General features: G+C 40.3%; 1 protein-coding gene across 1 annotated transcript in view; it reads right to left on the reverse strand.

The window, feature by feature from the left end:
- SFXN2 (sideroflexin 2) overlaps positions 1-22,454 on the reverse strand; it is a 60,010-nt gene that overhangs the window by 20,699 nt on the left and 16,857 nt on the right. Inside the window, exons 3-7 of the mRNA XM_077258658.1 lie at positions 17,932-18,102; positions 9,018-9,116; positions 6,508-6,583; positions 1,510-1,595; positions 913-973 (exon numbers count right to left, since the gene is read on the reverse strand). Of these exons, the coding sequence (XP_077114773.1) occupies positions 913-973; positions 1,510-1,595; positions 6,508-6,583; positions 9,018-9,116; positions 17,932-18,102 (493 nt within the window). The remainder of the gene's footprint in view (positions 1-912; positions 974-1,509; positions 1,596-6,507; positions 6,584-9,017; positions 9,117-17,931; positions 18,103-22,454) is intronic.

Below are 22,454 nucleotides of genomic sequence, written 5' to 3' on the forward strand. Positions count from 1 at the left end.
TCAATTGCAGATTCCCTATGCTTACTTTTAGCTACAAGGAGCTTGGCGGGGGGAGGGTAAAGCGCACCAGCACGGTTTTGTTTAGTGCTTTGCAAACCCCCAACATCAAGTCTTTGTGCAGGTCAAGATGATTCCTTCGTGTTCTGCGGCTGCCTGACTTCTGCGGAACCTAGAAGGGAAAACCGTGTACAGAATCGAGTCCATTACCAGTAAGGTTATATGAAGAGCTGCAGCCTGCGGGGGAGACTTGTGCTGACCTCACCAGAAAAAAAAAAAATCAGACTACTGTTTCTTACAGGTCTGTATAAGCGACACAAAAGGGCACAATTTAGGCAGAAGTTTCCATAAAAACGATGCAATGGATTTTGATGCAGATTTTTTAGCCCAACACCAGAGAAAATGTGAATCCAGCAGGAAGGAAAAGTAGAACGTACTTTTTTTAAATATATTTTCCATTCCTTTTGAATAAACATCTTAATTTGGCTAAAAAAATGCATGAAAAACTGTTAATGGTCTTTACAAAAAATGTATTGTGCGAAATCACCTTTAACAGAGATGCCCACTAGTTTGATATTGATGACCTATAAAACTAGCGGACAACCACTTTAAGCGGCCATCTTAGAATATTTAAAAAAAGAAAAATTTACCTTTTCCCAAAATGGCAACGTTCTCTATAGTTTCTGTCAGCTTCATTTTGCTTAAATTTGACGGAGCTGAAATATCAGGGAGGCCATAGACTAGGCTGGTGCCATTTCTGGAAAGACCGTTGATCTTTATTTTTAATCCTGGGTCAGGCCACGAAATATTGGGGGAACAAGACCGTTTTCCTGGCTTATCAATTATCAACATTTAGCAACATGCCGTAAATTATACAGTTTACAGTTGTTAATCGTTTCCAAAAGACGTTCTTACCTTCGAGTGCCCGAGCTTGTTATCATTTTCATCCGTCACGGCAATACCATTCAAAATTTCCCTACATGAAAACAAAAATTTTGTAAAAAAATCCGATCACTGTTATGGAGAGAAGATGGCTATAGGCATTGTGAAGAACTACAATGTGTTCCGATTCCACCACTCATGGTGTCCCATAGACGCTGTGAATGACAGCTCTGCTGCCCCCTGGGATCGAGGGCTTGGTGAGCCCCACACTCCTAATAAATTTGGGTAGTGACAGTAACTATAGTGAGTGCAAGGGGGACAGTCACACACAGGCCCTGAAGTCTAGGGGGACCCCAAAAGGTCCCTTTGGCCCATATAAGACAACCAATACTAATAAAGACCCATGATAGTTGGGGGCCATGTTGGAGGTTTTGCATTGGGGGATCACGAACACTTCAAGTTACATCACTGGGTAGTGATAAGTTCTTCTCCGGCAGAGTGTGAGATTAAAGTCCACAAGTGAAAACTAGCTATGTACCGTACTCCGCACACTGTCGCAAAACTCTGGCCGTTACGAAAACTACAACTCGCCTTACAGTGTATACAGATATAATTTCAGGTTGAACTTACTGTTGTCTCATCATAGGAATGTTCACACAATTGGCAGCAGCAACAGCAGCAAAAGGAACCCAACGAGCAATCAGCGGCGGCGCTTTCTGAAAAAAAAAAAAAAAAGGGACTAATTTCACAGTGTTAAAGCGGCAACGGTCATCCCAGGAGTCTTAACACTGGATGTACCCATGATAATAATGTTATGTATAATAATGTTTATGTATTATATTTGTGCACTATGGCCACTGAAAATCTGTTATAGCTTCTTAGAAACTACCGTATTGTTGTTAGCGTTCTATATCGTCCTCTTGGGTGTGGGCAGTGCCTCTGATGGCTCCAAGGAGGACACATTCAGCAATGGGAGTCGGATATTAGCTATACCATTCTTCTCATTTCATTAGTAATGGCACAGTCTTGTTTCTAACTATAAAACAGCACAGAAACCTCAACAATAGAGAATAGAAGTGTGTACACAGCCTATAATAGTCTCCAACCGGACCCCACTGCGCTATCATCTGCCAGTCTTCTTGTTTCTCAAGCGCACCGGCAGTGACCTGGCACTGCCCCATCCACCAGGAAAAGGAAGTAAGGAGAGCGGCCAAGGACACTGGGAGCGGCATGAAGTAACCACAGGGGTCTAGGATGTCACTATTGTTGTTGTTGTTATTTTTATGTCACCTTGGGCCCATTATTAACATGTGTCAAAGTAGTGAACAACCCCTTTAACTAGTGTTCCTCAACATCTTAATATATACTTACCTTGTAATGTTTTCACATCCTGTCCCGTCTAGATGTGTCCGGATCCCAGCGGCGGAAGTTCACCGACCACCATATTGGGACATCCAAGTGATGGGTATCTTGATACGGAAACTGCTGGTGATACCAGCTTCTTGCGCGGTACCACCAGCGGAACACCGTCACACCACACACACACTGTATATGCCGTACGCACCACACACACACTGTATATGCCGTACGCACCACACACACACTGTATACGCTGTACTCAGCCTCTTGCGCAGTACCACCAGCGGAACACCGTCGCGAACATGCCGCTGCCAGGATCAGCCGAATTATTCACTGACTGCCGAATTATTCACTGACTGCCGCCATCTTTGTACAGGAGTTTTAATGTGACCGCCGCTATCTGTCTGCACAAAGATGGCGGTGGTCTGATTTACTGCGCCTGCGCAAATTCCGAGCAGGCACAGTGAATCATTCCTGGCGGCAGATGCGCAACGTGTCTACAGGCAGAGGAAGCCGGTCACATTAAAGGAGTTTTCCCACAAACGAAAGTTCATTTTAAAAATTGTCTGTGTCTGACAGTGTACAAAGCATACCACATCTCCTGGCCTGGGGAGGAAGCAAAAGACAATACTGACATTACAGCAGGGGATCACCGAGGATTCATTTTGTGAGGTAAAATATTTCAGACTGTTTTTAAACAAAATTTTACCTCACAAAATGTATCCTCTGCGATCTTCTGCTGTAATGTCAGTATTGTCTTTTGCTTCCTCCCCTGACCAGGAGCTGTGGTATGTTCGGTACACGGTCAGACACAGACAATTTTTAAAATTAACTTTCGTTTGTGGGAAAACCCCTTTAAAAAGCAAATATCAACCCCAACATGGCTCCTGCTAAAAGTACGCCAATGACAATGAAAGGAAAGCAGCAAAAGCACAACGTCGAAGACAACAAAGGGCAAATGAGACTCTTGAAGAGCACTTCTCAAAGCTGCAAAGCTTGCCCCCATCGTGACATTACCTCCTTCCTGATGCGATAGCATCGGGCCCCCATCTAGTCTATCTATATAATCGTCTAAGGGGTACTTCCGAGAATTAGACCCTCCCTATTTCCATCCAGTCAGTGCCCCCTCCCCTACTCCCTGCCTATGCAGCATCAACAGTAAAAAGATATGTTAAAAATAATTAAAAAAATTAAAAATCGTGCTATTCTCACTTTCCGTCAACCACCGATGCGCGCGATGCTGCCGCCAGCTTCCGTTCCCAGTGATGCATTGCGAAATTACCCAGATGACTTAGTGGGCTTGCGAGACCACTAAGTCATCTGGGTAATTTCGCAATGCATCACTGGGAACGGAAACTGGCGGCAGCATCGCGTGCATCGGGACAGCTTCGGTGGATGCCGGAGGGTGAGTATATAACCATTTTTTATTTTAATTCTTTTTTTTAACAGGGATATGGTGCCCACACTGCTATATAGTACGTGGGCTGTGTTATATACTGTGTGGCTGCTATATACTACGTGGGCAGTGTTATATACTGCGTGGGCTGAGTTATATACTGAATTGGCTGTGTTGTATACTACATGGGCAGTATTATATACTGCGTGGGCTGTGTTATATACTACGTGGGCTGTGTTATATACTACGTGGGCAGTGTTATATACTACGTGGGCAGTGTTATATACTACGTGGGCAGTGTTATATACTGCATGGACTGTGTTATATACTACGTGGGCTGTGTTATATACTACGTGGGCAGTGTTATATACTGCATGGGCTGTGTTATATACTACGTGGGCTGTGTTATATACTACGTGGGCTGTGTTATATACTGCGTGGGCTGTGTTATATACTGCGTGGGCTGTGCTATATATTACATGGGCTGTGTTATATACTACGTGGCTCCCGGCAGCGACAAATCAGCGATATTGGCGTGGGATTTAAACACCGCTTCTGTGATTGGTCGTGGCCGGCCGGGCATGACCAATCAGCGATATTGGAGTGGTATTTAAACACCGCTTCGGACATTGGTCGTGCCCGGCAGGCCGCAACCAATCAGCGACAGGCGCAGTCTGGCCGCGAATTGGCGCTGGATTTGAACCACGCTTCGCTGATCGGCCAGCCGGGCGCGACCAATCAACAATATTGGCGCGGAATTTAACCCCCACTCACAGCGCGACGTACATACATACATACATATTCTAGAATACCCGATGCGTTAGAATCGGGCCACCATCTAGTGTAACTATATTTCTATACATAAGAGTAGCTTTTTTAGTGAGGCATACTAGGTGACTTAAGAATTTTGTGCAGTTAATTTTTAGTGAATGTAAAATGTACAAAAGTATACAAAGTCTAAAACTAACAAAAGATAAAAATCCAAGGGAGTGCACTGATCAAGGGGGCCCACAAAATGTAATTTCATATCACCACATTCTCCATGCTTGAGCAAGGGAGTTCAAAAACCCTTAAAGGGGTTGTCCACACCAAATTTAAAACAAATGCATAAAGTTCTAAAATAATAAAGTATACTTACTGATCCCCCTGCCATTTGGCTTCAAACATTGCCTGGCCCCTTATGGTCTCTGTACATCATTTCCAGTTTGGATGGACATCTGACCACTGCAACCAATCCATGGCAATAGTGGTCACATGCCCATCTGGCAGAGAAGGAATTACAGACTGCTGGGTAACTTGGGCAGCATTAAAAGTTGAGCGGCAGAAGGTTGGTAATGTGCACATTGTTTATTCTATATAACAGAGAATCCAGCTCACCGGGTGTGAATATTTATTATCCCAGGCATGATGTTACTCTGCTGAAATTAGGGTAGTATTAGGGTATATTCACACATTAAGTATCTGCAGCAGATTTTCTTGCACCAAAAACCACAGTTGACAATTGTGCAGTTTTTTTTAAGTGTTTTACTTGCTTTTTCCTCCATTCATTTGAAAGATAAAAAATGCTGCAAAAATACTCAAAGAATTAACATTCCGCAGATTTGAAAAATTGCTTTGAGGTTAAGTTTCCACAATGAGTTATGATGCTGCATAAAAAAATGCAGCATGTAACAGTTCCAGGAAAGTGGATGTACAGGAATCTCATGTCCACTGTACTTGTTTTCTTTTATACTGTGAAAATTGACCTGCGGTGCATTTTTGAAATCCACAACATATTATTTAACTTCTTTTGCAAGTACACTGAATTTTATATGGGGATTTTCCAAAATGAAATGCGCTTGATGCCAAAAACCAGCAGGTAAAAAATGCTGATGAAACGCTCTAAAAACGCATGTAATCCACACTTGTTTGTATCAAGGCTTTGCCAAAACCAAATACCAGCTTAATTTAAACATGACCTACCAAAAAAGAGACAAAAACAAAAAAAAAGCACTTAAACATGCAATGAACCTAATTTATCTAATTAATTTGATCTGCAAGATCAAAAACTCATTGTGGGAACGTAGCTTGATGATTCAAATCTGCAAGGAAAAAATAAGCACCATGAGCATGAGATTTCAGAAATCTCAATCACATTGCTGGTACTGTAAAATGTAGTGGTTTTTTTACCCTTTACGAGTAGAAAAATATTTTTGTTTATTTATGTTAAAACATTCTGCATGCAATTTTTTTGTTCATTTCAGGGGTGGAGAACTCCATTTAAAAAGGTTGGGTGACTAAAGAAAAGGTGGCTGTGAAGGTTTCCAGTGGCAATATAGACAGACCTTCCCTGGGTCCACTCTTCTGACAGCAGCTAACCATATTCTGGGGAACAAATGTTCCCTTTACAAGGGCTACAAGATGTGACCATTTGAAAAGATTCTAGAATTAGAATCTTTTTATATTGTCCCTCATCATCAGTTTTCGTCATTTACTTTTTTAATATATTTTGAGTTAAAATTCGGCCCCATTGATGTAGGATGTCCCCCAAAAAATGTATTGAATCATTCAGGTGTTGGAGCTTCCAATATAGATGAACCCAAGTTAAAATTACTCCTCATATCCATGCTTAGGGCTCATACTCACATGCGAGAATCTCTGATGAGTCTCGCACGTCAATACCCGGCACTCAGATCGGTGCGTGCGGCTGCATAGCAATACATGGAGCCGCACACTCCGCTCCTGACTGCCGGGGGAAGTGCCGGGTATTGACGTGCGAGACTCATCCGAGTTTCTCGCATGTGAGTATGAGCCCTTAATCTCACGTTCCACTAAACTGAGTGTAATGTTATTATTTACCATGACCGCACGCCCATACTCTTCTTTTACCATACCTTAGTATACAGGTTGAGTCCAACAGCGGTGGCGAGAGCCGTTCCCGTGGCCGTCACGTAGGCAACTCCAATCTGTCTGCAAGTTCAGAACAGCACATTTTCATACAAGACACAACATGCATTTAAATCCATGAGACACGAGCATAGATATTATATATTTTTATCAAAATTATCTGACATGAGATCCACTGGGTCAGCATAAAAATGCCTGACAACCACTTATCTCCTTCAACCTATAGTCTGCCAACCAGTCCTATTAATGGGGGACCTTCACCGACTGTCTATTTGGACAACTACTTTTCGATGTGATGTTAGAGCTGAAGAGCTAAATTCAGCTCTGTCTCCTTCTTCCTGTAGGATTGCGCTAATGGCTTTCACGATGGATTAAATTTCACGCAACTGCTTATACTCAGTCACAACATTGGGAAGAAGTGATGGGAACAAGGGATTGTGCCAAAAATATAATCGGATGTCAATGTCGCACACCAGGGTCTCTCCACCCAGAAATGGCAGAAAATGGTTCTGAATTTGGCAAAAGAGGAGCTGGGGGAAGAAAAGGTAAGGAAAATATTATTCTTTAAACCCACCAGTGTTACAATGTTATGGGGGCACAGAATCACTTTCCGGGTAGTTGGCTGTAGAATTTATTAAGGTATCTTATGCCTTGCTTTATATAATTAGAAAAGACATTCTTATGGAGGCATTACTGTCATGATCATTAACAGGAAAAATGTCACTTTTTTAATTAATTATACCCAGCTACTGTTAAATATTCTTTTTTCCTAATCAGTTTTTATTTTCTGCTTGCAGATCTGCTTTCATCTATTTTCTAGTTTCACATATACAGACAACCATCTTGACTGAGCTACTTAATTTGGTAGATACAGTGATGAGCAAAAGGTAATGATAACTGTCAGGCTCCATATCTCACCATCCACTATTGTTTCACACGTAAAATTAATCATGAAAAATACAAATTGCCTAATAACTGTGCTCACATTGTAGATCTTTTGGGAGTCTTGGCATTTGTCAGCATTTCTGACAACTCTTTTTCAGTAAACACTTGTATTACCCATTACCTACCTTTGCGCATGCACATTTAAAGGGAAATAACCCTTATTGCGGCAGTGTTTTATCAATCGTTTAATATTATTGGAGCAGCGATACCTCACCGCCCTGGTAAACCTTTCAACCTGTAAAGGCGACCATTTTAAAATATCTAACAATATTCCAAGGCTTCTTACATCTTCATTGGTGTTATACACTGTGTGAAGGGGGGCGGTTTGTTCCTGAAACGCGGTGTATTCGCTTTGCACCTTCAATAAACTACAGGTGCTTCTCACAAAATTAGAATACCATCAAAAAGTTCATTTATTTCAGTTCTTCAATACATAAAGTGAAACTCATATATTATATAGAGTCATTACAAACAGAGTGATCTATTCCAAGTGTTTATTTCTGTTAATGTTGATGATTATGGCTTACAGCCAATGAAAACCCAAAAGTAACTATCCAAAGAGAGATTCAGAAATTAGGAATTAGGTGCCGACCTCGCACTACCTCTATTTTTTGTCTCTATTGCACAATTACCTAACTTCGGAGCATCTTTTCTTAAAAACTGCATTGTGGTGCTTCTGTTATTCCTCCTAGAAATGCTGAATAAAAGAACTGAACGCTACTATTCCCCTTGAGAAAGAGGTGTGCCTCTACTAATTCTGGCACAAACACCACTGACTGGATAGTACCCACGCTGTATAGGGACATATTACCCGACTGTTCCCGACACTTTCAGGAGGAATAACAGAGGAATTACACAAAACATGATTCTTAAAAAAAATATTGCAGAATTGTCAGAGGTATCAGACAGCTTCATATTTCATAGCCAGAGGGTGCATTAGGGGTTGTATTGAAATAAATTGTATTTTGTGCTAAAGTTCACATGTATCAGTTTTCTCATCTCAGTAAGAATAGGTTGAAAAAAAATCGTTACATGTCAGACAATTGGACATTCATATAGTTGATATAATTTTAGCAGTCACTGCACTTTGCAGTTGCATGTATATTTTTAACTTATGATAAGGTGACAGTATATGGGTCCTCCAATGGTAAGACTAAATGCTGGGGGCCTGCAGGGGTCTGCTGAAAGTTTTGGGCAACCTGGCAGCAAGTGTATAATTTTCCTTCAGTGCTATCAAAGTAGAAATTCAGTATCACAAAGCTCCCATCGAATGTGATCATCTGTCTGAGTAAGGTATGAATGTGCTGCGTCTGGTGTAATAGATGGGGGTCTTACACAGGGAACCTTCTACCCCATTACTAACTCAGACTTCACTAGCAGAGTGTTTAAGACGTGTTTTATAGGCCAACACCGCCTAGCTACCCGTTTAGACGGCATGTTTTAGACATATGACTTTCTGACCATTTCATACTTGTACTTAATAAAAATGGCCGCTCTTTTTGGAAGAACCTAGAAAACACCGTCCAAGATGGAGAAGTAGATGAGGACTTACCCAGGAGTGATGGGAGAGGCTGCATTTCGGTTGGTGTAGTTTACAAGTGCATTAAAAGACTGATTAACCCACTGCCAAAACACAACTGCAGGAACCGTCCTGTACAACGAGAGGTACAAAGTAGATACAACTATTAGTAATTAATGAATAGAAGTAAATATTATACAGGGCGAACATAAACGTGCTTTGGATGTTCATACCACATGTCAAATCTTTTAGAGTTTTTAAAGCGTTTTCACTCATTCCAATGAATGGGGGAAGAGAAAACAAGTAAAAAGGATGACAAATTTGCATATTTTAGGCAGCGTTTTTCCTGGAACCGCTCTGTCTTTTAGTATAAAAAAATGTGCTGGAAATACTCAACGTGTGCACATGCTCTTATGTTGGGTAATCATGGCATTACTGAAACCAGACCAATAGTACTGACCGTGTGGCAGACAAGTATAGGGTTGTATTTTCTTTTTTTTGTTTTTCAGTTTCATACATGGAATTACAGAATTTAAGAAGGGATTGTTAAAAATGTGGACATCATCTTTTTGGCTATGTGCACACGTTTAGGCTGAGTGCACACGTAGCAGAATTGCCGCGGAAATTTCCGCGGCAATTCTGCGCCTCCTGCCGCGGGTATATCGCATGCAGAATTTGCATGCATATACCCGCAGAAAACTAGCGTTTTGCAAGCGATCTGTAGCATCGCTTGGAAAACTGACTGACAGGTTGGTCACACTTGTCAAACATAGTGTTTGACAAGTGTGACCAACTTTTTACTATAGATGCAGCCTATGCAGCATCTATAGTAAAAGATAGAATGTTTAAAAAAATAAAAAAAATAAAAAAAAAGGTTATACTCACCTCGGCGGCTTCCGTTCCTAATGCTGTGTGTTCAGGACCTTCCATTGACGTAGCGGTCACGTGACCCGCGGTCATGTGACCGTGACATCATCGCAGGTCCTTCACACACACCACAGAAGCCGTTGAGGAGGTCGGGCCGCCAGAGGGTGAGTATATCGCTATTTTTTATTTTAATTCTTTTTTTTTTACCACTTATATGGTGCCCAGTCCGTGGAGGAGAGTCTCCTCTCCTCCACCCTGGGTACCAACCGCACTTGATCTGCTTACTTCCCGCATGGTGTGCACAGCCCCGTGCGGGAAGTAAGCAGATCAATGCACTCCTATGTGTGCAGAATCGCAGCGATTCCGCAATTTTAATGAACATGCTGCGTTTTTTTCTGGATTGCGATTCCGCTCAGGAAAAAAATGCAGCATGTGCACAAAAAATGTGGATTGCATTCTGTTACATAGGATGCTTAATGTTAGCGGTTTTATAGCGTTTTTATAGTGAAAAACCGTGAAAAAAACGCAAAAAATCTGCTACGTGTGTACACAGCCTTATGAATGTCTGCAGAGTTTTCCGGAACAAATCCAGACTCTTTCTGCAAGAAATCCGCATGCGTTTTTTTCCAGAGCTTCCCAATGCAATAATATAGCGGCAAAAACACAAAAAATCCGCAAAATTAATGAACATTCTGCGTTTTTTACCGAGATGCGTTTTTTTCGCTGAAAAAAAAAACACAGCATGTGCACAAAAATTGCAGAATGCATTAAAAATGATGGGCTGCTTATGTATGCTTAAGCTTATGTATGCTTCCGCGGAAAAAGGCCGAAAAAAAACCATGAAAAATCCTGAACAATTGCAATATAATTCCTGTCTCAAGTCCTTTTTGGATAAAGAGAAGATCTACAATTTTATAATAAACTTAAGGTTTTCAAGATTTCTGCTTGGTGTCATTCACTGGCAAAAATAATTTCTTACATGGAGCAGATATACTAATATATATATATTATATCCACTGCATGTAAGAAATTATTTATGTCCTGGTCATATGATGGACACACAGCTGAAGGACTCATCCCACCTACAGTACTGTTATCAGCGGTGTCTTGCAATGGTTCATAGACCTGTATCTCCACCATATGGATCTAGGAGTAAACAATGACGTTTCCTATGGAAGTAAAGCAGGCAGAGATCTAAAAAAATAATAAAGGGGTTGTCCAGTGAAAACCAAAGGATAGGTGACAATTTATTGATCGTGGGGGACTGACTGAATGAATGGGAGTATGGCCCATAAAGAATGAATGCAGTGGTGTTCCAGCGGTCAGACCCCCCACTGATCAATAAGCTAACATCTATTCCATGAATTAGTGACAATTTATTTTCACAGTACATCCCCTTTAAAGTATATTTTAAAACTGTAAAAAATGTAAGATTTTTGTCTGCTAAAACTGGAATACCACTGTAATACACGAGAGGATGGCTTTTAACATTGTAGATCCATGAGATTTTCAGAGTTTGCAGAACTGGTGTGCACAATGGTTCGGCACTCCGGATTAAATTGTAAACTGAAGAGTTGATCTTTTTGGCAGATATAATTTGATGTATTCCAGATTTTAATGCGGACTATGATTTCTCCATTGTGGTTAATGGAGAACACCCATAACTTCTCCGCAGCACGTAAGCGACAGAATGGAGTTGCTGCAAATTGCAAAAGCTATTCTGTTACTACTTGTTTTTTTCTGCACGACATCTGAACTAGTAAAAGTAAAATAAAATTCTAGAGCATTTTCGTTGTTAAGTGTCCGCTGCAAGACCGCCATGTTTGAACATACCCAATGTCACCGGTAGCTGGCAGGGGAGGCCTCATTCTGGAGAGCATTTGGTGCCAATTGGATGCAGCTCGTTACTTAGATATCATGCAAAGGCTCCTAATTATTTCAGATTTTCGCAGGCTGTCCATATAAACATGGAAGACAAAGTAGGACCAAATTCTGCAATATTAGACCAATATTCCCTGTATGGCCAAATTTATGTCAGGAAATTTTTTATATGGTTTGTGGAGGAATGTCACCGAAACACAAGGATCACAGAATTTCTGTGAAGATGCCATCCTAGGCAAAAGCTAATCTACCAGCCATGACAGATGTAATCAGGTCACCACAGGCAGCAAGGTGCAGTTTGTTAGCAATGCTGCAGCATCGAGCACCGGGGTTCAAGTGTGACCAGGGACAAAATCTGCATGTGCGTTATCTGTTCCACACGTGTTTGACTGTTTTTTCCCCAACTCTACAAATACTTCATAGTAATTGGACTGAACACATTTACATTTATTGCCATAGCAACCAATCAGATTTCGCTTTGCAAACTGCTCTGAAAAAATGAGAGCTGAGCTCTGATTGGTTGCTATGGGCAACAGAGCTTTTGTTGCTCTTAGACCGTTTTTATAAATGAGGCCTAATAGGTCTGATGATTTAAATCAGAGACAGAAAGTGATGTGAATGATGACAATCTCTGTTGTGAAGCAGTGAGGGGGATCATATGCGAGGGTCGATATGTGTCCCCCAGGATGCGGACGGAGTCCTATTAAACCTGCTGGAGTGCCTTGTGTACACAACAGGCCGCCTGTGAGTCACAAGGCAAAATAAAAGAAAGAGTGGATTGGGTCCAAGTAGTGACTTAGTCAGTTTGTTAGGAAAACCCGTTGAGGGCTTTTATTTTTAAAGGGATTTGCAGGTTTGGTAGTGAGGCGAATCCCTCTCTCCAGCCCGGGTTTTTGAAGTGGCTCTATTGCCACGATTCCATTTAATTCTTTTAGTTTTTGCCTTGGGTGTGTCAGTTTGGTGTTTGCAAGTTGCAGAGCAGGTGGCTCTGTGCAACCCAGATCTGTGTAGAGCTAACACACAGGGAACTCAAGGCGGCTGATGCACCCAAAAGACACAGCGGTGCCACAGTCCACGGCAATGGTTTCTGAGTTCTGTACTGTGTTTACGGAAACCCTGCGGCGATCAGTACTTGTGTGAGGTTTTTTGGACATTAAAGACATTTATTTTGAACTTTTCTGTGGTCTCTGCCTATCTGTCGCACTGCACTAACCCCGCTGCACTACATAGTATACATAGTATAAATCTGCAGGCTACATAAAAGGAACTGGACATAAATAAGGCCAGAAATGCAGAGGCATTATACAAGCTATGGGCCACTCTCTGACAGCAGCATTTAAGTGAGCGATCCTCCCTTCAATTGGGCGGCCATTTCCCACTCATCACCACCACATTGTACTGAACATCCCCATCACCGCCATGTTGGCACTCCTGTGGAGCTGAGCCGTAGGATTAATACAATTTTTTGCTCTAGCTGCATTTCTGTCTCAGCTCTGATGGGGATGAATGGGATTGTGTAGACAGTATAAACCATAGGTCTTCTCTGGTATATTATTGACCTAATGTGTGCAATCTTGATGAAAATCTATACAGAAACAAGAATATCAGCAGTATTTCACTGACATAGTTAAAATATTACACAATCCCTTTAAAGTCAACCACATTAGTAACGGTCAGATCACTACCAGACAATAAGGGCAATGATTAACTGATCCGTGAGAAGGGAGCTGCGGACACACATCTGATAAACAGCTGGGAACACACCGAGGAGGCACACAGTACAGCACAATCCCATCACCCATCCCATTAGGCCAACACATAGGAGACATATTGATTTACTGAATAAATTAGATAGCACTACGAGTGGGTTTACAAGCAGATAATTAGTATGTTCATTGTTGGTGAACTAAGAGGAATATATTAGGCAAATGCTTAATATTGGAATCTCCTTTAAAAGAAGTTGTCCATTAATTTTTCATTGATGACGTAACCGTAGGATAGGTCATTAGTGTCTGATAGGCCGGGGTACATCTCCTGGTGTACTGGCCTGTCTCCTGGTAGCGCCTGCAGCCTCTGGACACTACCCTGACAGACACAGCAAACCTTCTTGCCACAGCTCGCATTGATGTGCCATCCTGGATGAGCTGCACTACCTGAGCCACTTGTGTGGGTTGTAGAGTCCGTCTCATGCTACCACGAGTGTGAAAGCACAAACCAACATTCAAAAGTGACCAAAACATCAGCCAGAAAGCATTGGTACTGAGATGTGGTCTGTGGTCCCCACCTGCAGAACCACTCCTTTATTGAGTGTGTCTTGATAATTGCCAATAATTTCCATCTGTTGTCTATTCCATTTGCACAACAGCATGTGAAATTGATTGACAATCAGTGTTGCTTCCCAAGTGAACAGTTTGAATTCACAGAAATTTTATTTACTTGGAGTGGATAGTCACAAGCCATCAAAGAACTGCTTACATTTTTGCGCCAGAAGCAGTGAGAAAGACTGGTGGAAAGCATGCCAAGACGCATTAAAGCTGTGATTAAAAATCATGGTTATTCCACAAAATATTGATTTCTGAACTCTTCCTGAGTGTCAGGACTCTGAACATTTTTATTACCTTTTGTGCATTACGGCCCTTTCTCCAAGATGGCGTCTTTGGTCTCATGTGCACTGTGTCTTCCTGCTATAAAACTCCACCCCAGCCTTCAGTCTGTGCTAGAGAATTCTGCCTTGCATCCAGCTCCTGACTCTGGTGACTCCCTGGCTATATACCTGCTCCTGTGAACCTGTGTGGTTATCCTGCTACTCTGCTCTGAGTTCCTGCTGCATACACCAGTTTCCAGTAATCCTCCTTCATCTGCTGCTTGTGTTTACTTCCATCTGCATTTGCTGGACATGTAAGCTGTTGCTGCTCTGCTTAAACCTGAGATTATCACCCAGGCCTTCCTGGTTGAGATAAGACATTGCTTGAACTGCCTTATAAGCATATCTATCTGTGTTTGGACTAAAACAAGGACTTATTCGTGTCAAGTATCCTCAAGAATAATTGTGCTTCATAGACTTTCTGCGTGATTGCATTTTCCTCTGAAGTTTCCTATAGACTGCTGAGCTGCATTTGATATTTGCACCAAGTGTTGTGGACTTGAGTTTCTCTCTGCACCTGTTTGAATCACCGTGTGATAATATAGACTTTACCACTTATAAAACTGTGTCCTGTAGTTGTCTAAGAGTCTCCTGAGATATCCCCTATAATTATTACACTGAGTTAAAACATTAGTATTGTTGTTTCTAAATGATTATGTACTTGTTTTCTTTGTATTATTTGAGGCCTGAAAGCAGTGAGGTTTTTTTTTTTTTTTTTAAATTTTGACCATTTTTCTTTGACAGAAAAAAATCCAAAAATTATTGCTTGGAAATTCGGAGACATGTTGTCAGAAGTTTATAGAATTAATGAACAATTTACATTTTACTAAAAAATATACCTATGAATAAAAAATAAACATATTTGGCATCGTCGCATCAGTAAAAGTCCAAATGATCAAAATATACACGTAATATTAACCAATTCGGGAAATGCAATAAAATGTTGTAAAAAAAAAAAAAAAAGGCACAGATTACAACTTTCTAATTTTTTTTCACCCTTTAAATGACCTGTGGGCAGGTCATGTTTACCGCGCAATGAACACCATAAATATAATACCCAAAAACCAATGTTAGAATTGCATTTCTTTTTCACCGTTTCATGCACTTTTCTTTTCTGTTTTCTATTATATTGTATGTTCAAATGAATTATGTCATTCAAGACTATGACTTGTCGCCGGAAAAATAACAAAAGTGGCTTTTGGAAGATGGGAAGAAAAAGCGAGAGCGCAAAAGCGAAAGCTAGTCAAGGCGAGAAGGGATTAATAATAGATTTATGTAGTTTCATATCCTACACATAACATTTTATTAAATGTAAAAAATCATCAATGATTCAGATAAAAGATCAATTGCCACTGATTTTGAAATCTAGATTCTCTGGCTAATTACAACAAAGAGTAAAACAACAAATCACAAAATTTACCACTGAATTTCTATAAAATTACGGTACTTCAACCTTCATTCTTTTCTGAAGCCCTAGAGTCAAAAGCCAATATTTTTTTACTGAGTTCAAACCAAACACTTCTATAGATTTTATTTTAATATATACAAGACGGTATAAACACAGCGTTATATAAACAGTATAGTAAACAGCACATAAGTAACATGTCAGGATAAAGTAAACCAGAAAAAAAAATGGAGAGGGGTACAGTAATTTATACGAAATAGCCCAGTAAATAGCTTCAATTATGTGAATTGTGAATGTTCTCAGAAAGACTATTATCACAGTTTTATTACAAGAAAAACACTTTTTTGGAGCATGTCCTTTTTAAGGGGAACCTGTCAGCAGGATTGTGCACAGTATCCTACAGACAGTGTCAGGTCGTGGCCGTTATACTGATTACAATACCTGGTGATGAAATCTGTCTTGTGGTTGTTGTTTAATATTTATTTTCAGCTTTGGATTAATAATATGCTCGTGCTCCAGGCGGCCTGTGGGGGGGAGGACATTTTTGCACGAGCATATCATTAACTCAAAACTGAAAATAAAGATTAAACAACAACCACAAGACGATTTCATCATCAGGTATCATTGTAATCAGTATAACGGCGCTGACCTGACACTGTCTGTAGGTAAATGTGCACAATCCTGCTGACAGGTTCCCTTTAAAACAATAGAGCTCAGGAACATATGCAGGATTTTTATAAAAGATCCACAAACAACCACATACACAGACTGTCATCTATATATATAATTGTCTAAGGGTTTTTCCGTCTGTCTGTCTGTCTGTCTGTCTGTCTGTCTGTCCTGGAAATCCCGCGTCTCTGATTGGTCGAGGCCGCCAGGCCTCGACCAATCAGAGACGGGCACAGCATGGCGACGATGATGTCATAAAGGTTGCCTCGACCAATCAGTGACGGGCACAGTCTGCCGTGAATTCGCCTCGACCAATCAGCGACGGGCACAGTATCGACGTAGATGTCATAATGGTTGCCATGGTGACGATGATGTCATAAAGGTTGCCTCGACCAATCAGCGACGGGCACAGTCTGCCGTGAATTCTGGAATCATCATTGTCCATATACTACGGGGACATGCATATTCTAGAATACCCGATGCATTAGAATCGGGCCACAGTCTAGTATACTTATATACATACAGTACCTTGAAAAAGCATTCATACCCTGTGAACATTTCAACATGGTTTTCATGTTATACCCACAAACTTAAAACTTTTTTTTTTTTTTTTACACATTTTAAAAACAAATCTGAAAATTGTGAAGTGCATTTGTATTTAGTCCCCATTAGTTAATACTTTCTATGATCACCTTTAGCTGCAATCACTGCTGCAAGTCTTTTGGGGTATGTCTCTACTAGATTTGCACATCAAGAGGCTGACATTTTCTCACATTCTTCTTTGCACACCAGCTCAGTGAGATTGGATGGAGGCATCTGTGAACTGCAATTTTCAAGTCTCGCCAGGCATTCTCAATAGGATTTAGGTCTGGACTGTGACTGGGCCCTTCACACACATGAATATGCTTTGATCTAAACCATCCATTGCAGCTCTGTCCTGCATGAAGGTGAACCTACTCCCCAGTCTCAAGTCTTTTCAGCCTTCAAGGCCACGTGCACACGTTGAGTATTATTTGGTGAGTTGTTTTTACCTTACAAGTATTTTACAAATACTTGCTACTTTGTGTAGGTACATCACATAAAATCCAAATAAAATACATTTAACTTTGTGTGTGTAACATGTAAAAATGTGGACAATTTCACGAGTTGTAACCGTCCATTCTTCTGGCAGCTTCCGTTTGGAGGGCGAATATTATGTGATATATGTTTTGGACATGTAGTTGGATGCATTGGTGTGACCTACCAGAAGAAGGGGAGGACGTGACCTGAATTCAGCCAGAAATTATGTCATAAATTGGTGTCAATTATTAGGACCAAAGTAAGCTAACTCATAGATGTAGCCTGTTCACTTCAATGAGGGTTAAAGAAGCCATGGTTTTTTGTAACTTATACATCTCCTTAAATGCAATGAATAATTTATATTTCCATAAAGCTAATTGTATAGGCCTAGGTGGAAAGGTGAATTTATGAGATGACTGTACCTGTAAAACTGTAGCATGCACCCGGTGATCGCCATCCCTCCTGGAACCTGGAACGACATCCTTCCAATTAGGTTCATCTTGTCGCCAGTGTCCGGGTGGAAGGCAGAGTCATATAGCTTCTTGGCGTAATGGAGTTGTTCAACACTGGTGCCGGGAGGAGTGACACCTGCTCTGAACACAGAATACACAGTCTAATCTGGTCTAAAAGATAATTATTTATATTAATAAATTATTACTATGAGTACATTCGGTGCACTTAGATGGAGACCCTACATTTTACCCTATAAGGAAGTGTAAGGAGCAATGACAACCTGCAGAAAACCTTAGAAAAACAACATAAAAAAACAAAAACACAAAGCACTGAAATGTGACATAAACAGATGGTGGCGGTAAGGCAGAGACATTAGGGACCCTATGGAGAAATTACCTTTTACTGCAGGTTTGTTACCACAAAGTTATGCAAGTATATGACACCTTCCTGTAATACAGACAGTGTATAGGACTAAAGGCACTGACATATTTGTCGAAAAGACACAATATACCAAACCATTGCCCATGGAGGTTCAGAGTAAATCGGTACCAAATTGATCATTTCTTGTTCATTGATTCTTTTTTCAAGCAAGGTGCCCAAATACAAGACCCAACTGTTTGCATGAGAGGAAGCCACAAGATTCCCTTTGATAAAATGGGCATAAACGTATGGCATTGAAAATGCTTCTGTCATTGGGCCCAAATGCAAAGTCTCACACAGGACTTCCAACTTCTAAGGGTCTTTATGAATATTATTTTGCTCACACAGGCCCAAGGGAACTTTTGGCTCCTTCTAAGCTCCAGGGTCCAATTGGAAGTGTAACCCCAGCACCCACTAGAATTACATCCTTAAATACCAATGATAAAGAGCACGGAAGGAATGGAAAGAGGAAATTTGCTGGGTGCTATTTACATAGAGGATATTTCCATGGAGAAAATACCAGAGCTTCTAATTTCCGACCCTTTTTAAGATACAGACTTTACACATTGGATGCAGGCCTTTACAAAATTTGGGACTTTTTTTTTTTTAAATGCCACAATTTGGGACTAATCTGTGTCAAATTGGTTCAGTTCAGCTAAGCGTCCATATGTTGTTAATGGAGAGATGGGAGTGAGGCACCATCATATAGCTCATATAGCTGTCATAAAGGATTATTTCTCCCCTTCCTGCATCGGTCAAACAACTCATTCATATTGGCCCTTATAGTCGGGTATGGCAGACAACCTGATGTGTGTGGGGGTTTTTCATTCTCCCCTTGTTTTTGGGGTGGAGAAGGGTCCGTCTGTTGGAATTTCACTGGACTATCTTTTTGTTTTCTGGCGTGATAAAGCGCTCCCAGAAAAATGTTCTCATCTCTCCCCATTGGAACAGCATGAACGCTCAGCCGATCTGAGTGCTGGTGTATATGGGGGAGTCGGGAGAGACAGGTGTGGTCCAAAGGAATGTATGGCCAGCTTTAGCTGTTTGATCTCTAGGATGATGAGTAGAGGGATTCAGACCTAAAAGGACTTTTGGTGGGGTACTTTTTTAAACCTGCTTTTTTGTCTTTATTAATATTATCAGTCAGAAAGTCATTATTAATAGCAGTAATTAACATTACGACATTAGGAGACGTCTCCCCATTTTTAGTGGAAGACTCATGAACAATCCAGTACAGTTGGCTAGCATCTCTTAGTACAGTCGCACATCTTCCAGACCTTTACTGGTTATTTTTATGAAAAAATATAAGGTATATAAAAACCAGTAAGAAAAATAGAAAAAAAATTAGGCCCACATTTATCAAAACTGTCTGAGTAAAACTTGCCTTGTTTAACAGAGCAACCAATCACAGCTGAGCTTTAATTTCTTTAATTGCTGTTGAAAAATAAAAGCTGCAGCGTGATTGGCTGTTCTATTCAACAAGGCCTAATGTGCAGTTACCCATAGCAACCAACCATAATACAGCTGGTTATCATTTTGTTGTGATATAATAATAATACGGTTTATATAATTTCTCTGTTAATATTGTTCTGCTTGATAAGGGGCTTTGTTGCAGGGATTTAATTAGCTGCAAAGTGAATTTCTAAGTGACAGAACCTCTTTAATGGATTTCACAGTAAAAAAAAGCCGATCATTAAAATCTGACAGGTTTATTGATCTATCCCAGCACTAGAGATGTTTTGATACCCAGCTGTCCTTGTGTTGCCTAGCAACTCTCTACCTGCATTACATTAACTCTAAAAAGTCAGGAACAAATTAATTTCATACCAGTCGCTCCCACACGCTTTCCGTTTTTCAAGGCGTTTCTCCTTTGTTTTCAAGCAATTTGAAGAAGTGCTTTCAAAATATCGTATGCACAGCAGATTTCTGTACAAATTACGCTCATTAAACTGTAACCCTTCAGTAGCCAGGAGTCCCCAGTGCTCCTCTGTCCTCTTTCTGGACGGGTGCATTTTAGAGGTGAAGATTTTATTATTGTGTAGTCTACTTCCATTTTTCCCATAACGAGCAACATATTTAAATTGGTCTTTCCTAATGGAATTTTATTTTAAAAGTATTTATTATTTTTATTTTTTTAGAAAAAAAATGGACAGAAATGGTAAAATATGTAATTACCTTTGTTTCCTTTTAAACTCAAATATATTTTAGGTGCTATGAAAAGAATCACAACAAATTAATCCTTAAATTCTCTAGTAGAGATATTAAATACTTGAAATGTACCCAACCCATAAAGCCAAAAAAATAAATACCTATGTTAGTATTAAAAAGATTGAATTTTCTTTAAATTGGGGATTTTTTTTTAAATTATTTTATAATTAGAAAAAAGAATCTTACAATTTTTGCCATTAGACCTAATAATAGACTCATACTCCCTGCTCTTTTCAGCAGCCTCATGAACATGAGCAGCATTAAACTGCATCTGATCCCATTGACTGTTTTTTTCTGGGAATGCTGATTTGGGTATCAGTCATTGTAAAGAGAGGAGCAGGTGAGCTGTAACCATCACCTAGAGGATACTTTTTATTGTAATCCTGTCTGTGATGATAATGACTGCTGAAAAGTCTTATGTATTGAACAGGAAGTGAGAGTCTAAAATTAGTCATAGTGAACAGTGCAAGGCTATGTGCCCATGTTGCAGAATAGAAGCAGATTTTTCGTCATCAAAACCACAAACCCTTGCCAAGGAAAACATATGCGGATTTTGATGCGTTTTTTGACGTTTTTCATGCGTTTTTCTAAGCGTTTTTGAAGCTTTTCTGAGCACAAATAAAGTTGGGACCAAAAAAAAAGGCTACTTTGAGGTCATTTCCTAGTCCAACCCCTCTTCTCCATTGTATTTTCTTGTTGGATTCAAGATGCCACAGGATCATACCAGCCATCATCCAGGAAGACGGGAATGATCTGGGATTCTAGTCTTCCTAGATTATGGGATGCTCATAGGATGGCATGATGGGATGCCCATGATGACACTTCCTATTTGCTGCGGTTTTGATTTACAAAACCGCAGCAAATACGCTTGAAATCCGCAAACGGTTTTAATATTTGCGGATTTCAAGCGTTCCAATACAAGTCTTTGGTGGCGGAATGGCCGCAATTCCGCAAAATAAATGAACATGCTGCATATTTTACCGCGATGCGATTCCGCTGCAGAAAAATACGCAGCATGGGCACAGCAATTCGGAATGCAATTAAAATTAATAGGATGCATTTTGTTAGGATTATTTAAGCATTTCCACATCGGAAAAACACGGCGGAAAAGCTTAAAAAACGCAACGTGGGCACACAGCCTAAGAATTGCAAGATTCACTACAGCAATATTGAAGAAAAAAAAAGAGGACACATTGAATACAAAACCCAATTTAAACATTAGGTCCTTTTTTTTATGAAATATTCCCTTTAACCCCTTCACCCCCAAGGGTGGTTTGCACGTTAATGACCGGGCCAATTTTTACAATTCTGACCACTGTCCCTTTATGAGGTTATAACTCTGGAATGCTTCAACGGATCTTGGCAATTCTGACATTGTTTTCTCGTGACATATTGTACTTCATGATAGTGGTAAAATTTCTTTGATATTACCTGCGTTTATTTGCAAAAAAAATGGAAATTTGGCGAAAATTTTGAAAATTTTCCATTTTTCCAACTTTGAATTTTTATGCCCTTAAATCACAGAGATATGTCACACAAAATACTTAATAAGTAACATTTCCCACATGTCTACTTTACATCAGCACAATTTTAGAACCAAAATTTTTTTTTGTTAGGGAGTTATAAGGGTTAAAAGTTGACCAGCAATTTCTCATTTTTACAACACCATTTTTTTTAGGGACCACATCTCATTTGAAGTCATTTTGAGGGGTCTATATGATAGAAAATACCCAAGTGTGACACCATTCTAAAAACTGCACCCCTCAAGGTGCTCAAAACCATATTCAAGAAGTCAAGAAGTAGCCCCCAGTTTTGTATTTTCCCGAGGGTAGCAGGAGAAATTGGACCCCAAAACTTGTTGTCC

The sequence above is a fragment of the Ranitomeya variabilis genome, chromosome 4, assembly GCF_051348905.1.
Source record: "Ranitomeya variabilis isolate aRanVar5 chromosome 4, aRanVar5.hap1, whole genome shotgun sequence".
Taxonomy (NCBI): domain Eukaryota; kingdom Metazoa; phylum Chordata; class Amphibia; order Anura; family Dendrobatidae; genus Ranitomeya; species Ranitomeya variabilis.